This window comes from Copidosoma floridanum, unplaced genomic scaffold, assembly GCF_036245765.1.
Source record: "Copidosoma floridanum isolate Cflo_tuat_1 unplaced genomic scaffold, Cflo_Japanese_pri ptg000030l, whole genome shotgun sequence".
NCBI classification, from domain to species: Eukaryota; Metazoa; Arthropoda; class Insecta; order Hymenoptera; family Encyrtidae; genus Copidosoma; species Copidosoma floridanum.
The window spans coordinates 5,841,729-5,857,885 of NW_028321907.1; the positions used below are offsets into that span (position 1 = coordinate 5,841,729).

Consider the following 16,157-nt stretch of genomic DNA (forward strand, 5'->3'; position numbering starts at 1 on the left):
CGCCATTAAATGTTACTGGGAAGGGGCAAGAGCGACTATAATTTCTCGATTCTTGCTTTTCACTCGGCCGACCGCAAGGATCGTTCGGTTCGGTATAAAATTTCACGCGAATGCACCTCCGGGAGCGCGTGCGTCCGTGTACAAACAAAATTACTCGATAACTCTCGGAGGGTCCCCACCTCCCCCGTTGAACGCATCTGCTCAAAATGTCCAACTACTTGTTAAAACATTACTATACGAACCAGAGTCTTTTTTTTCTTTTTCCATTGTTTTTGGACTAAAGACACGTACGTGCCTTTGACTACAATATTCTCATTCCGTCAAAGTTAGTTACATACGCACGTTATATATACATGAACTCTCGTGCGACCGATTTACCTATAATTTATAGCGTATACCGATCGATTGCCGATCCGGTTGAATAAATCCGGCAGCTGCTGTTTCCGCGCGCCCACGCCCGCAACAATTAGCATCGACCTAGTATACGTTTACAAATATATAAATATATACTCTCATAGTTTTTCTTTTCTGCATTTTATTGTATAAGATTCCATTGGTACTAGCATGGGAATTTTTTTATCCTTGGCTGCTACAGTGATATTGTATTGTCTGCCGGTACATGCTTGTAAACGTGTGATTTTTAAATAAGTATACATACAAGGTTACAAAAAATTAGTGTCATACAATTCACAGTGTATAGATGACGGTGTAGGGTAATAAACGTACAGTTTTATTTGCTGCCGTTTGTTCGTCAAGAGTAATGCGTGTACTCTTTCTTACACAAGTTGCGAAACTAGCTTTCCTAGTCTCTCGCGCGTGTAGTACATAATTATACCGCTGTACATGGGGATTAATTTTAATGGTAACTTTCACATGATCAAAATTATATAGGTATCAAAAACCAACACTTGTGCGATTAATATATGTTGCGAAAGCACCGAATTATCTCGCTTTCTCTCGTGTGTTCACACCCACGATTAAGTTTAATTTAAAAAAAAAAAAAAATCACTATTTACAAGACAAGTCTGATGAAAAAAAAAAAAAAAAATCTTCATCCCAGTAGTGTCAGCGCGCTGGATTAATCAACGGCAACAGCAGTACCGGATCAAGCGTATGAATATCGTCGTTTATCGCCATCCACGAGCTGCCCGTTTGAAGACATATACATTACTCGCAAAAATAACTCTACAGCCGGTGGAAATAAAGTACATATACGACACATCCAGCGGCGCTACGGCTCCGCCGCGAGTTTTGCATTTTATCGAAGCCCGCTCTGCATTAAATTAACGAGTGCCACTGTATGTGCATGGATGTATGTGTATACAGGTCCGCGTAAATCATGCACCACCACCACCGTCCATATAATTGAAAGGTGTGCACGCGTCATTATTATACGTTACAACACTTTGGTAACGATCTGCCTTGTATCTGCTCCGCTGTGCTACCGCATGCAAGCGCACATTCAATTGCGTCAATTTTTCACTGTACCCATATATATATATGTATATATGCATTTTTAGGTACATGGAAATATTGTACATATATTATATGTGTGTGCTTTTCACGATCCATTATGCGAGCGGGAGCGTATATAAAGTACGTGCATGCGGTGCCTCGTTGGATAAGACGACGGTGAGAGCGAAATTTTATTTGAGGGCCATTGTTGCGGAGTAAGCCTGTTTGTTGCCGACCGTTTTATCAGCTGGGTGCATAGTTTTCTTCTTTTTTTTTTTTTTTTTTTTTTTTTCATTTGGTTGACTTTTTTGACAAAGAAAAAAAACCTTGGATAGGAGATCCGAGTCCTACTGATCGCTCACTTCGAGAATAAAACTGACTCTAACTGGCTCCACCATCTCATACACACTCGGTTTAATTTTTTGCCCTTAATTGCAGAGTAAACGACGATGGATCAAAGAAATCGTCACGATTATTACCCAACAGTGCCAAGAAAGTAAAAAAAAAAAATTCAATCCCAAAATCGAAACTCTATACTATAATATAATCTACCACCCACGGGTGATAATTAGAGCTTAAAAAAAAAGCCATTATCCCGTAGTAATATTATATGGAGCAAAAAAGAAAAGCGACGCAATCGGTTGACATGCACGGCATGCAAGTATATGTATGCCTCACCCCTATGGTGTGAACCAACGGTGAGCGCGAAATTGGCACACGCAAGTAAGTGTACAATACCATATGTATATACCTGCAAAAGCTCCAAGTGCTCCCACGCCCTCCTCCTACTGCACGCTATAACGTATGTTTATCGTGTCACCGAGTGTACTTTTTCGCATTTGCCCAGTAACTGTTGTACGCCTATATACAACACGAAATTACAGCATGGTGACAGTGGGACGGAGAGGCGCGACCTGGCGTCGACTACAACGTCGTCATATGGCTCCACCAGACAGGGATGCGCGAGCGCCGCGACGACGGCACGTAACTGTGCGACGTTACACTTATGGGTAGATCGGTAATAGTAATTTCTCCGTCTGTCTGTCTGGATGGCGTGGCCCATAAATACGCGTGACGGATAATATAATGCGTAGGATCGATACAATGTATCATCGACTCGTTACAACTTATTCGGCTGTCCTTGGATGAATAATCGTGTATAGTCCACGGAGCTGATGGTCAATAAGCGCCGGGGAAACTATAGTTCTGCGATTTCACGTTGTCGCGAGCGCTACTCGATCTTGTACATGTGTTTATAACTTTGTCGATCTGCGCTCGGATCAGATAAGGCAACGCGAGTCCGTCAATCGTTCAATTTACCGTGAGTCGCGTTTGTACATACATACCGATACATACCGATTTACAAGTGTATCTACGGAGTATCTACAGGAGGGGAAAAAAAGTTTCATGTTGTATCGTACACACGACATATGTATATCAATCGGCTTGGTCGGATAATTTATTCTTTCGCGTCAACTTACTGCCCGCGCGATGTGTACGTATGTGCGCAATTAAAAGTGTGTACCTGTACAGCGCTTATCCGGCTTGTTCGATCTGGGAGAATTTAATTAGTATATATAGAGGCGTCTCCTAGCTCGGCTGAATCTGTGGAAATCGAGTACAATATATGTGCCATAATGTGTTCGCACTTTTTTTTTACCTTATATCGTTCACGACGACTTTACCGATTTCTCACACAAAAGAGCAAAACATGAACCAGAAGACACGTTATCACCTCTACGAGAAACAAATATTGGAATGCAGGATATCGGCACCTTAAGAAAACACGTGCCATTCTACCTACCCATTTTGGCACAATGGTACCCACATCCAATTTAACAATTGAAATAGTCATAAACGTATTAAAAAAAAAAAAAAAAAAAAACTAAGTGAACACACCTAAAACTCGCATGTCCCATGTTGGCACGTATACACATTATTGTCATCTTCGGCTCTTTGCTTAAACGCAAAGTCACCTTACGGTAAAATCGGCCTCGTCGCGCTGCATCACTCGTACTTATTTTCGCAAATACAATGCGTACGGCCGAGTCTGCGGTCGGTTTACTTATTAGTCATTGGCGCCCCTCGGACGGATCATATCGCGACGGTGCGCGCATCGAGTGCTATTTTTATTTGCCCGGCGCGCCTGATCCATATACATTATTACGCACGCGGCGTGTGTTCGAAGCCCACATATACATGCATGTACAGTATGGGCTTACATTGATGCTGCGCTATTCTCGGTTGTTACTACACGCTATGTACACCTATACCTGTATAATTTTACATTTCAACATGTATACGTCTACAATATATTATAGGTTGTTGTAGCGAGAACTTTAGCGTGTCGTGCGAGTGTCGACCACGTTGGCCTTTTGGCTGTTTTTGTGAATTTCGTGTATCTTATCGTGGCACGTGTGTGTGAATTTTTGAAAAAAATAAAAAATCTCGCTTGAGACGAAAAAATTAAACCATACACCACGTAGATAAACGAGTTTCATACGTGATGTCCATGTGTATATACAAAATAGCGTCGTACGAACAAAGACCGGCTGTACGCGTATATATACGGCACAATTGAAATGGCCACAGCTCTCATTGTTCACACGTATATATATGTTATACCAACAAGGCACGTTGCACTTACCGCGACGTCGAGGTCTCGTTGCACGCAACTGCGTGTGTCCCCTCCTTCTTCTTCGCGCTGCTGCTATGCTCGTTTAAAAGTCCAGCCGGTCGTCGTACCGATGGTCCATTCTGTGGGAGAGGCTACCACTGGCGCTCAGAAACCTGCAGCAATCAAAAACATGAGACAATCCAACATAAGGAGAAAGGCGTTGTTCTTTTCGATCCATATTATTATTATCATCCTTCTTTTTTTTTTTTTTTTTTGTTATTTGTACACCGATCGCGATTCGATCAAAATAAGTTTGCTCGAGAATATGCGAAAAAAGTCCCCGCGTGTACAAGGCATCCCCAGCAATTAAACCCCACAGATGATAGCCCGAAACGCTTATCCGAGCCACTTCCTCTACAAGCGCCAAAGAACCCCATTCTGCATAAGAAAAAGGATGCAAAAATAAGATCGATCCGAAAAAAAGGTCGACCTTATCAGCAAAAAAAAAAAAAAAAAAAAAAAAGGCCCGGCGAACCGGGAGACGCACTTAAGGGAAACCTCGAGTCGCGCTTATGTATATAAATACAGTCTCCCTTAATTTACGCTTTATCCCCTCTCTCTCTCAGACACAGTGCTCAAACAAGACGAGCGCTCGGGCTTATCTTATTTCTTCTTCTTTTTTGTGTGTGTGTAGAAGAGGCCCACGGGGTGATAAAGCAAGGGGGGGGGGGAGGGAAGATGGAGCGAGTGCGTGCGGGCAATGCACACCAAGTATACATATACATAACATACACAAGAAATCGCGTATAAACTGGCTTCTGATCGGCTGATTCGGAGAGTGTGTGTGTTGTTTCGCCTACGACTCTCGGTTCGGGGAGAGGAGAGATAAGGGACCGCGCACACACGTGCGTTAGGGAGTGAGTGTGCAGTATGTGTATTGTGTAGAGGAAGCTGTGTGTAACCGAGAAAGGGGCTGATAAGGATGAGAGTCGAGAAAACGACATACGTATCGCTGTATGCATGCAAAGAGAGATGATCGCCGAGGTCTTGATTCTCATTTTTTTTTTTTTTTCTTCGATATCATATGTATTTTTTCAACGACGAGACGGTACTTGCTCTCGTTTTTAGATTGCTCGTTTGCATATATGTAGTGGCGAGGGATTGAGTTTGCGCCGGCGTGTATGTGTACAAGTTATATATATATATGTTACAATATCGGCTGACGCGGATAAAGTGCGTCACTATATTAATTACCGATCTTTCGGAGAAACAAAACTGTGCGGTTGACCGTATTTCGATCTGACGGTGCAGCAGATCAAGGCTTTGAACGCGCATAATTGTATCATAATAGTTTGCACATTTACATTATTTTGTCCGAATTGTTATTCGATTATTTGTTATTTTTTCTAAATTTTTTTTTTTTTTTTCCATAAAATCGGCATGAACGTATAGATACATCGGAAAGAAAAATGGATTTAAAGGTACACACTTTGGAAAAACCTCGGGAACGCTCTTTTAATCAATTATTTACTTGTCTCCAGAACGAATCGTTAATTTGCAAAATTTGCTCGATCGCTATACCCTCGGAAATCAACCAGCCAACCGGTATCGGAATAAACACAAGTATAATTGTAAAAAATTGATCCCTCGTAATATCCGCACAATAGACAATAACGCACCATACAACAAAAAAAAAAGAGGAGAGACAAGCTAGATCGCGGTTATTACGTACAACAATCATTAGAGGCAAATAAACGTATTTATAGTCTCCGACAGAGAGAACGAAATGAAAAAAACGGGTGGGGGGGGGAAGCGGAGAATATAAATTTATACAAAAAGTCCGTAAAATCGTAAAAGCTAGCATCATCGTCGTAATAGCGAAGGAACGAGCCTTGTGTGCATATTACAGAGTCAACGATGAGAGAAAGAGACCCAAAAGACGTCGGTGCTGCAGAGAGAACCCTGTATTATATATATTATACATACACAAGGGGAAAAGAATAAGCGGCGCTTTCGTCCCTTTCCCCTGATGCCGCTCAAAGTATCCAAACAACAGGAGAAGAAGCGATGTATATGTATATATGCTGCCTCGATCGCGGGTGCAGAATGAGACGTAAGACGATACCGCGCCTGCAGCGCAAAAAACAATCGGCGCGCCAAAAAGGGAGAAAAAGAAGGAGCCGTGTATATACCCTCTCTCTCTCTCTCTCTTTGTGCCAAAAACGAAGAGCCAAAGGGAGGAGTCGAGAGTGGAGGAAGAAAGAGAGAAAAATATATACGCCATAAACGCGCGCCCTTTTTCGTCCCACAACGGTGCAGATAGAACGGGGGTCCCAAAAAGTATATGCCGGCACACGCGGGGAGGCGAGCAAGCCAAGGGAAGACAGTAAAAGATGAAGAAGGAGACGGGGTCCCACGAGGAGCGCCCATCACACATATATTCACTTTAGGACCTCGAACTCGAAAACCCACTTAGCAACGAGGGTTGGGGGAGGGGAGGGGGGACGTAGCAGATTAGAGGCTAGCTCTCTCCCCCGAGGGGGCCCCGTTCGAGAGAAACTCTTCTTCCGCCAAAAAGGTGCAGAATATGAAGGCCCCCGGGGTAGATGGACGTATAGGTAGGTATATATACGTCTCCTCTCTCTCAGAAAAGATAGTCCGCATGGGGGTGCACGTATATATACGAGTGTAAAAAAAAAAAAAAAATGGGGGGGGGTCTGATAAGAGGGCGGTTATAGCGCGTCGCGACAACAGTCGGCCCAGACGTCTGCTGTGTTCGCGTGTATTGGCCCGGGCTGCAGGAGTCGCGCTGCCGAGACGACGAGCCGCCACTGCGAGCGCCGTTCAGCCGGCAGATTTTATTTTGTACCCCCCGTCTTACCCCGCGCGCACAACATTGGTGCACTACTGTAGGGGGTGTATACAAAAGCTCCGATGTTTAAGGAATCGCGGATGTGTATAGGTGACATGTACAGTGGTATATTATATATGGTACAGCTGTGGGGGTGAGACAGCTTATAAATGTACGTGTCTATATGTATTTCCTTCGGGGGGGGTAGGGGGTGCAGGAAAAATGCGGTCAGTTTTCGGTAAACAGGGCTCTTTCTCTTGCCAGGGACCCGGGGACGTCGTCGACGCGGCGCGACGCGTTTGGCATGAATAAGTACTTGATCGCGTCGAGCAAATAATTTGCGACGTAACTAAATGAAATTGAGACGAACTCACGTAAATTCTCGTGTGGCTGTTTACCGCGTCGTCGGAGGGACCGGGAAATTGTCACGCGATGGAAAACCGAAGAGTCTCGGTTTGAAAAAGCGCGTCCGTGGACGTTGGTATATATACATACGTACAGCAGGCCAAGGAAAATTGATTTCTTGGCACGGAAAATCGGACTCTCGGGCGCTCGTCGTTCGTTCGCTGCATAATAACACCCAAGGGGATAAAAGGACCCGAATGTGCATGCATATATACCTACCTATATATACGGTGCAGCTATCGAGGCGCCTCCCTAAAATATAATGGCCACAATGCTGCTGTACTTAGAAAAACTATCGCGCTTGTACTGGATCTGGTATGAGAGTGACGAACTGTGTACACAAAAATATTATATGTAATATTTGCTCCGCGATAACGAGGGGGTGCCATCGGCGCCAGGGACCATTATCTCTCGAGGGCCATTTTTTCCCGGAGCTTCTGTTTTTTTTCCCTCGTGCCCGCGTATAATATGTGCCGAGTGTGTGTGTGTGTGCTGGCACATGGTATAATATTTACTCTTCGTCGCGGCAGCAGCTGTTTCTTCCCGTCTGCGGCATAATATCGTACACTGCTGACGAGGAAGCGCTGTGTCTTTTTTTTTTCCTTCTTAATCCCTTTTGACGTGTGTTTCGAAATTCTTCGAGGACCGAGAGGCAGGAGGGACCCGAGGCGGGTTTGATAAAAAATTTTTACGGCGGATAACGCACGTGTGCTTGCCGTATTATTTATTTTAAAGGCCTACGCGCGGATGAAATATGGACGCGTGTAAAAACCAAAGTATACATGTATATGTGAGCGCTTGTCCTCCTGCGAGACTCGGGAGCGCGAGTATTGTGTGTAAAGTGAAAGTTATTTTTGCGTAATAGAATGCGACTCAGAAGCTTGTTGATGACGCTGGGTTTTCATGACCCGTAACGTGTTTGATATTATTTGACGTGACAAACAAAAGCTTCACTCAGATACATCTGACTCATCGGAACGAAAAATCTTCTTTACATGGATGGACTCTTACTCAATAATTATAATATTCGGTCGTCTAGAGGCTTTTTACTATTTGAAAAATAATTTTGTTGCTAGTACGATTATGGTGATTTTTGCTGTTTGTACAATATAAATTACTGTTCATAATCGTAAAAATTAGGCTGGCCAATGTAAAAATTCCCCGGATACCAGATTACCATTCTAGCACAGTAATTTTTTTTTTTTTTTTTTTTTTTTTTTCTCAGTGTACTAATCTCTATGATACAACTGTTTCATCGATAAGGTCATTTCCACGTACACGTCTGAGAGTGTGGACTAAATAAGGTCACATTAGATGGTATGGGATCTCTAAATCGGCGACAGCATCCGTTCGTTTAAATTACGTTAAACACGTGTCACTCAATTAGATCGTCCTCCGTTCGCCCGACGCAAAATACACGTGTGCATCATCACCGTAAAAAAAAAAAAAAAAGAAAAAAAAACCCAACAGATGACATTCTTCCCTCAATCGGCCCTGAAATCGCGCTCGCGCGTTTTTAGGTATATCAAATAATGTCGACTCACCGGGATTTTATTGGACGACCCGAAATTTCGGACGGGCTATTAAAAACTTCTTCCAGAGTGTACGGAAGAGACACGAAGAGAGCCGAGCCAATACAAATATATTTATATACAAAGACGTGTGGAAAAAAAAAAAAAAAAAAGAGAAGCCCGTAATTAAAGAAGAACTTGAGCGCTGGGCGCGCAAATGACGGCAAAAAGGTCGGGGCATTAGGGCACTAATTAGAGAAGACGCGGGGTGAAATGAATTAGAAAAAAAAGCAGGCCGGGGTGTGCTCTGGGTAAAGTGGCAAAAACAGTGATCCAGAGACGAGGGTGTGTGGGGGGAGGGGTTGAGACAAGCGTTAATTAAACGCAACGCGGTCTTTTTCCGGCATATGTTGCCTGTAAGTATATAGGACGAAAATGAGGGAGCTGTATCCGGAGCCCAAAGACTCGCCGAAAGGAATGCGATGCAGAAGAAACAGGGGGGTTGGGGTGTTTTTTTTTGTTGTGTTTAAGGGTATATATAATACACTCTCCTCTATCTCGATGACGATTTTTGTGTGCACTTGGGCGTGAGTGCGTTTATGTCGGTATATAACACGTGGAATGTGTGCTTGTTATATAGGGGGCCCACAGGACGCGATTATCGCGCACAATGCAAGGCAACGATGGGTGTTGTAAGTGCAGTACGCGAGAACGCGTAGAAAGAGGCTCTTGCCGCAGCAGCAGCTTCAATTTACACAAATGACTTGGCACTTGTTCCTTATACGTATATATATATAAGTACACCAGCGCTATTTAAATGGAAATGGCTGATGGCTACGGGTATACGCGATGCACCAGCTTGGCCGGTCGGTTGTTTGTGTTGGGCCTTTTATTTTCATGCCGCGCAATGCAATGTGCGTTATTGGCTGCGAGAAATCACAGTCGTATATACGTACAGGTGGGTATGTATACACATATACGTGCAAAATATCATCCATGGCAAAGTTTATGCGAATTGGACAAACTTCTTTTTTTTTCCATTTGTACATTCAATGACATTTGTGACAAATACAGCTGACCAGAGTGCTTAGTTGTTATACCTTCCTTTAAGCTAATCCTTGATCTTCCACTGTTTTTTTAAATTAAAAATACATTGTGTAGGTACAACATCTATGCACAGGAGAATTTTCGTTAAAAAAAATCTCCAAAGGGATAAGTACCATTATTAATTACGATTTTTACCGATTATACCCAATACGATTAAGATCAATAAAAAAACTTTCACGTACTCGAGCGCGTAATATTCGCATGTTTTCGAGGGGAACCAGTATAAAATCTAGTTGCGCAGGACTATTTTTTATCATATCCGACAGATGCGTGTATACGCGGAAGGCCATAAATATAAATTATGGTAATTAAACGCCGGTGAAAACGAGGCGAATTTATGCTAAGATCATGCACATATATACGCTTTATCCCTCGCTCTCTTGGGTCTGGCTGGCGGTATGGTACATTATACCGTTGTAATATATGCAAAACGCATCAACGCGACATTACGCGAAAATCGCGAGCTGCAACTGCTCTGATGGGCGTGATGGTTCCGAAAGGATGATTATTTTTAGATTTATTGGATAATCTGTCACGGCTATATTTTGATGGTGCTATATGTTGAACAACTTAATGATTCGCGGGTAGTATACGATTGATTCAGACAGTTGTAGATTGTCGGTCGGTTTGTAAAACTGTGATTAATTTTTTTTTTTTTTTTTTTTTTACTTTAAGGAATGGATCGAAAAAAGTAAATAAATAACATCTGCTTCCAGGGTCGCCGTTGGACCAAGACGACGAAAGAGAGGAGGAAAAAATGGAATCGGCTAATTTATGCCCCTCCGTTGTCGTTTGTCATTCGTAGAGTCGGCTTTGATTCCCCGAATTAAAAGCTAATCATTGTTTCCCAATGCCGTCGACAAAAAAAAGCACTGACCCCATATTTGATCGCGGACAGTGTACCCAATGTTTCATCGTCGATTTGCTCTACTTTACGAGAAATAAATAATTGAAGTACATTTTTTCAAAAATTAAACAATAAAAATTTTATTTTTACTCAAAGTGAATGGCATTAATTCATCAAAAATATATTCTTCATAAGGACTATTTCTTTAAACTTTCAAGACTTGAGTTAACAATTATTATTCTGTGAAAGTTTGTAACAAAACAATCGAACAGTTTTAGTTTCTGATGTAGGAATGAAAAAACTAGTGGCGTATTTGATAAAGAATCATAAAAGGGTGAAATGACCACTCGTAAGAGTTGAAAATAAACCGATTTATGAACATCGAGAAAAAAAAAAAAAAAAAACTTTGTCGAAAAGCTTTTTCGCAGTTCTGTAAGTTATGTGCAAAAGCACCAACCTAGTGACAACGTAGCAGGCGCCAAAGACGGATATGAGAGCGGCTATCGCGAGTATCAGAGCGGCGATGTGCAGGTGCTGTAGAGTCTGGTGGGCACCCAGGGCACTTCCATCAATGGTCACGGTCGCCGATCGGTAATCCCTGGGGGCATTTTCCAAAGCACCGTCGTCTCGAGTCTCGACGATGATCCGATCGACGATCGACGACGAGGTCACGGCTCGGGGGGACGAGCTTTGGGGCTCAAAGTCCTCGTCGGCGGCATTGCAGTAGTCGTGGTTGTCGCAACAGGTCAGCCGAGGCCACGGTGCTTTGCCCAGATGCTCCAACGAATTGGAGCCCGCGTCCTCGTCGCTCGAGCCCGTGTGCCACGACTTCGACTCGCACAGCAGGGGCGTTGCACCTCTGAAATTTCACAAAATTATTATTTTTTTTTTTTATTACTATACGAATAGTAATTTAATACATAAAACATATTAAGATTTCGCAAAAAAAGCCGATAGGCATGAATTCCGCTTTTTATCTAAATCGCTAAGGAAAACAATTACTTACGTATATTACGAGCCATATTTACAAAGATACAAAAGAAAGAAAACATGCCAATTATATGCAACAAACTTTCTTTTTTTTTTCGCAGCAGATCGAGCAATATCGGTAAATTTTATTAAATAAACAACAAAGTGACCTCAAAGCACTCTAAGCGCAAAATATTCAACGATCTTTTTATTACACGACATAAGAACAACATTCGCTTGCTCGATTGATTTTTTTTTTTTTTTCATTCTAAAAGATAAAACGTACATGTTATATATTAAGCTTGATGACGTTTATTCTCGAGTGCACAAATAAATTTCGAGATCGATCGTCCGCGAGTGTACAAGGAGGGCATAATATATACATGCAGTATCTCGTGATTACAACAAATTAAAGGGTCGAACATTAATTGAAAACAATGATCTACAGAATCGGTAAGCGATTTCGTGGAATCGGCGCATGTACTCAACTGCGAAACGGGGCAAAAGAAGATTAATCGCATATGTGTATGTGAGCAGTTGAGCTCGTTATCTCTTTCTCACTGCTGTTTCACACATATACAGGCAACGAGGAAATATAAAGATCGAAGAAAAGAAAAAATATATATTCGAGCCGATAGGGTTCACGACCTCTGTTAAGCAGAGAGAGAGAGAGGGATGATTAAATATATTCTATAACACAAATCGGCTTGCGTATACGATTTCCTTGCTGCCGCATCACTTATAGATTTCACGCCAATTGTACCGATTTACTATATTTCTTTATTTTTTTACGACATTATACATCACTCGATGTGCATAGTAACGATTGCCTCGACGTTAAATAATACCGATTTTTGTAACGCCGAGGTGAGCGAACTTTTATCAATGGCTATGATAATTGACGCTCGGTTAAAGGGGTGAAAACGATCGGATCGATGAAAACTCGAACAGAGGGTTCTTTTGTCGTCTCGTGATCTATCGAAGAAGGTGGGGTCCATCGAGTTTGTTGATTTTTGTCCAATTTAATTTTACGATGTTATGCCTGCAGCCCCCGGCGTACTGTATATACATATACATTCCACGTATGTTACGACGACTTTCTCATTATCGGCATGTGTGTACGTATATATTATGGAGTCTCATTTGCATTCTCGTAAGTGCTTAAAGACCCGGGATGAAATGATGACTATTGAATGTAAAATAATTTTTCTTTTTCTTTTATTTCTGTGCACTTACAGCTGCGAGCGATTTTATCCGTGGGTTTATTGATGGGAGACGGCAACGACGAGCTTGCAGTACAGTTGGACTGCAGAGAGGGAATTATTGTTGTATTTGTTTTCTTCTTTTTTTTTTTTTCTCTCGGCTGAGGTGAAATTTATCGAGGAGGGCTATTTTCGAGTGAAAAATACAATAACACGCGGCTACGTGTTTTTCTTCTTTCTCGCGACTCCACCGTAAGATCGAAACTCTCGCTCGTCGTCAAAACATGTTAATTGTTTTTATTTTTTTTTAATTCGTTTTTAATACTTAATTATAAATAAATACGAGCCATTTCATCCATACTTTAACAGCAACAGAAGGACGCAGCTGATACCACCACATTGTTTATCGATATATACCGGAGTTATGTAAGTGTCGGAAAATTAAAATCCGGCAACTCCATAATGACGATATTTCATTAGCACCTCCGTATCGGCGCATCAATCTCCGAAAAAAGTAAAATTTATACATTCTCCCTGATGTATATTTCATTCACGGCGCGATGGGGGGACTAGAGAGAGAGAGAAAAAAAAGATGTTTATCTCCTGAGATAACATTCAAATATCAGAGACTATAGTCGTGATTTCATCCGAAAAATTACAAGCATCGCGATAGGTTTCACGTTTTTCGGTATTTCGCTCGGCAAATTCCGCGAAATCAATTGGCCGTGCGAATTATTTAACTGCTATTTTACGACTTTCCAGTAAAATTTTTCAATAAATTATCTAATTGATTAGACATCCAGGGTCAGTCCCACTTCAATTAATAAAAGTCCACGTCGACTGTACAAATACAATATATGTACATACATGGATATATATAAAAAAAAAAAAAAAAAAAGAGAGAAAACACATTACTCGGTGCATCCACGCGTGGTCCTTATGGAATTTCCAGGCAACTCCTTGGCCCCTTGCAGACTCCCGTCGTAGATGAGCTCGGTGTAGCAGGAGAAGCGCGTCCTGCACACTTTGGCGCCGCTCTCCTTGCACGCCTTGCTCGTGCACACGCATTTTCTACCTTTGAACAGTACATATACAAGGTGATTGGGTTATTTACGTGGTCTCGTCGGACGTGGTGTACAATACATGGTATTGTGTACTCACTGATAACTTGATTGGTACCACACGCGAGTAGGATGATTATGATGACTGTTGTTCCTACAGCACTTGGTACGCTGGGTGGACGTGCCATTGTGTGTGTTTCACTGGTGGCGCTTTGTCAAAAGTGTGTAAATTGATTCAGGAAAATTAGCAAAGATTTTGTCAAAATAAGTCACAAAACTGGTGGTAAATCGGAGGATACGAAAGCAATGGAAGGTTTGGCCGAAAAAAATCCAGAGTTGGCAAAACACGCGCAACCGATACCGGGCAGAGTTTGTCAATGAACGGACGGGCGAACAACTTGTCGAAAACGCCGAATATCGGGCCCATCTACCAACTGGCGCGTGAAAACGTAAAAAATCATCACGCGGTGGGTTTAAACCCATACTAATTTTAGTTCCTCCCACCTCGGCCGAGGAGGACTTTTTTTCGGACCACCACCACCAGCCAATTCTCATTCTCTCTCCGTCCACCACCACCGACGTTTCTTTTACCGCGAGAGCGCGTGTTTTTTTTTTTTTTTTTTTTTCTATTTTAATCCCGTCATCGAGTTTACGAGGATGATGCTGGTGATCGGACGTTTCGCGTGCGCACGAGCTGGACAGGGAAAAATATATATATTTGATGATTTGGGGTCGATTTACTCGAGGTCGTTTGTTTTTCCAGAAGAAGAGGAGTGGAAATAAAAAAATATATACATGGGTCTATCGTGTCAATGACTTCCATTGATTCCAGAGACTATTGTGGTCACTGTACTTCCATTGTGGATCGGAGGGACGTGTTTTTTATTTTTGTTTGTTTTTAACATACACAGAAATAATATTGTAACATTTACGTACGAAAGTTTATATTTGTGAGTTTGTTTTCGTCAAGAGAAACCGCGCAGTTGTGTAGTGATTCTATCTTCGGGGATAAAAACGTTAAAACAAAGTTTTTTTGTCGAGAGTACATTTAACAGTAAAAATCATCCTCCGTTTCTCGATTGTGGTATCTACGAAAATTTAAGTGAAATGTATACGCAGCAATAAATACTGCAAAATTTGTAAATTTCATCCATTCGTTTTTTTCCACCTCAAAAAATTTTAAAACCATGATGTCATCACTGTATCGACGTTTTTGGGAGTGTTTAAATACGCATAATATGGAGAGGATACGAGTATGGAAAAAAAAACGGAGGTCGAAAAAGGCTGAAATGATAATAAGACGTGTGTTTAATGTATGTAAATGTCAAAAGAAAAAAAAAAAAAAAAAAAAAAAAAAAGTTGCTCAGCAGCAACATTACGAGACAGTGATATATGAGACAGGAATAAGCTTATGGGTGTGATGAGAGGATACCACAAACTTTGAATGACTTTGGATTCCATCAATGGGAGAAAAAGTCTGTGACGTTCGAAATAAAAATTTATATATTTATATATGAACGATCAACAAAAAAAAGCCATATCTATATTGTGTGGTTTAATTAGTTAAGTAGTTTTATGTTTTATTCGGATTGGCCATGTATATGAGAGAGAATTGGTACTTAAAACTGTTATTTTTTTTTGTTTCTTGTCCTATGTTGTGTAAGGTTAAATTAGTTTTAAACATAATCCCACGAGCTCAAAGTTTGAAACGCGAATAAAAATATAGGTAAAAGTGTGATCCGAGCGAGGATAAGAAAAATCGTTAGGATTAACTTACCTGTAATGATTGCCCTGTGCACGCAAAGCCACGTGTACTTGCGGGAGTGCACATAGATCTGCGGTATTTATGGAAAAAATAAGTTATAATTTTTTATTCTCGCATGGTTGATTCTGCATGCATGCGCATTGATTTTTTTTAGCCACGACAATTTGTATTCCCTTGCCATTTTAACGATTTTTAAAGCAATATCAATTGAAATCACCAAAAAGATATAGTTATTTTTCCAAAAAGCCCGGACTTGTATGCGCATGCACACGCTAAAAAAAAAAAATATAGGTGGGGGGGCAATTACTCATGAAAAATCGTTCAATTAAAACGTCGAGCGCGCCGAGCTGATTAATTCCGCGAAGCC

General features: G+C 41.6%; 1 protein-coding gene across 1 annotated transcript; it reads right to left on the reverse strand.

The window, feature by feature from the left end:
- Window positions 1–4,175: 4,175 nt before the first annotated feature.
- On the reverse strand, window positions 4,176–14,213 carry LOC149373452 (uncharacterized). The gene is made up of 4 exons (XM_089596365.1): window positions 14,126–14,213; window positions 13,880–14,039; window positions 11,251–11,652; window positions 4,176–4,245 (listed from the first exon to the last, which is right to left on the reverse strand). Exons 1-4 carry the CDS (start codon window positions 14,211–14,213, stop codon window positions 4,176–4,178), a joined length of 720 nt encoding a protein of 239 aa, XP_089452491.1.
- Between the last annotated feature and the right edge of the window lie 1,944 nt (window positions 14,214–16,157).

Excerpts from the sequence above, each read along its gene's own strand:
- LOC149373452 (XM_089596365.1), bottom strand. The coding sequence starts at position 14,213 with ATGGCACGTCCACCCAGCGTACCAAGTGCTGTAGGAACAACAGTCATC. Across the intron at positions 14,040-14,125 it reads TGGTACCAATCAAGTTATCA|GTAGAAAATGCGTGTGCACG; the intron begins GTGAGTACACAA and ends TACTGTTCAAAG. Across the intron at positions 4,246-11,250 it reads GCCTGCTACGTTGTCACTAG|GTTTCTGAGCGCCAGTGGTA; the intron begins GTTGGTGCTTTT and ends TGATTGCTGCAG.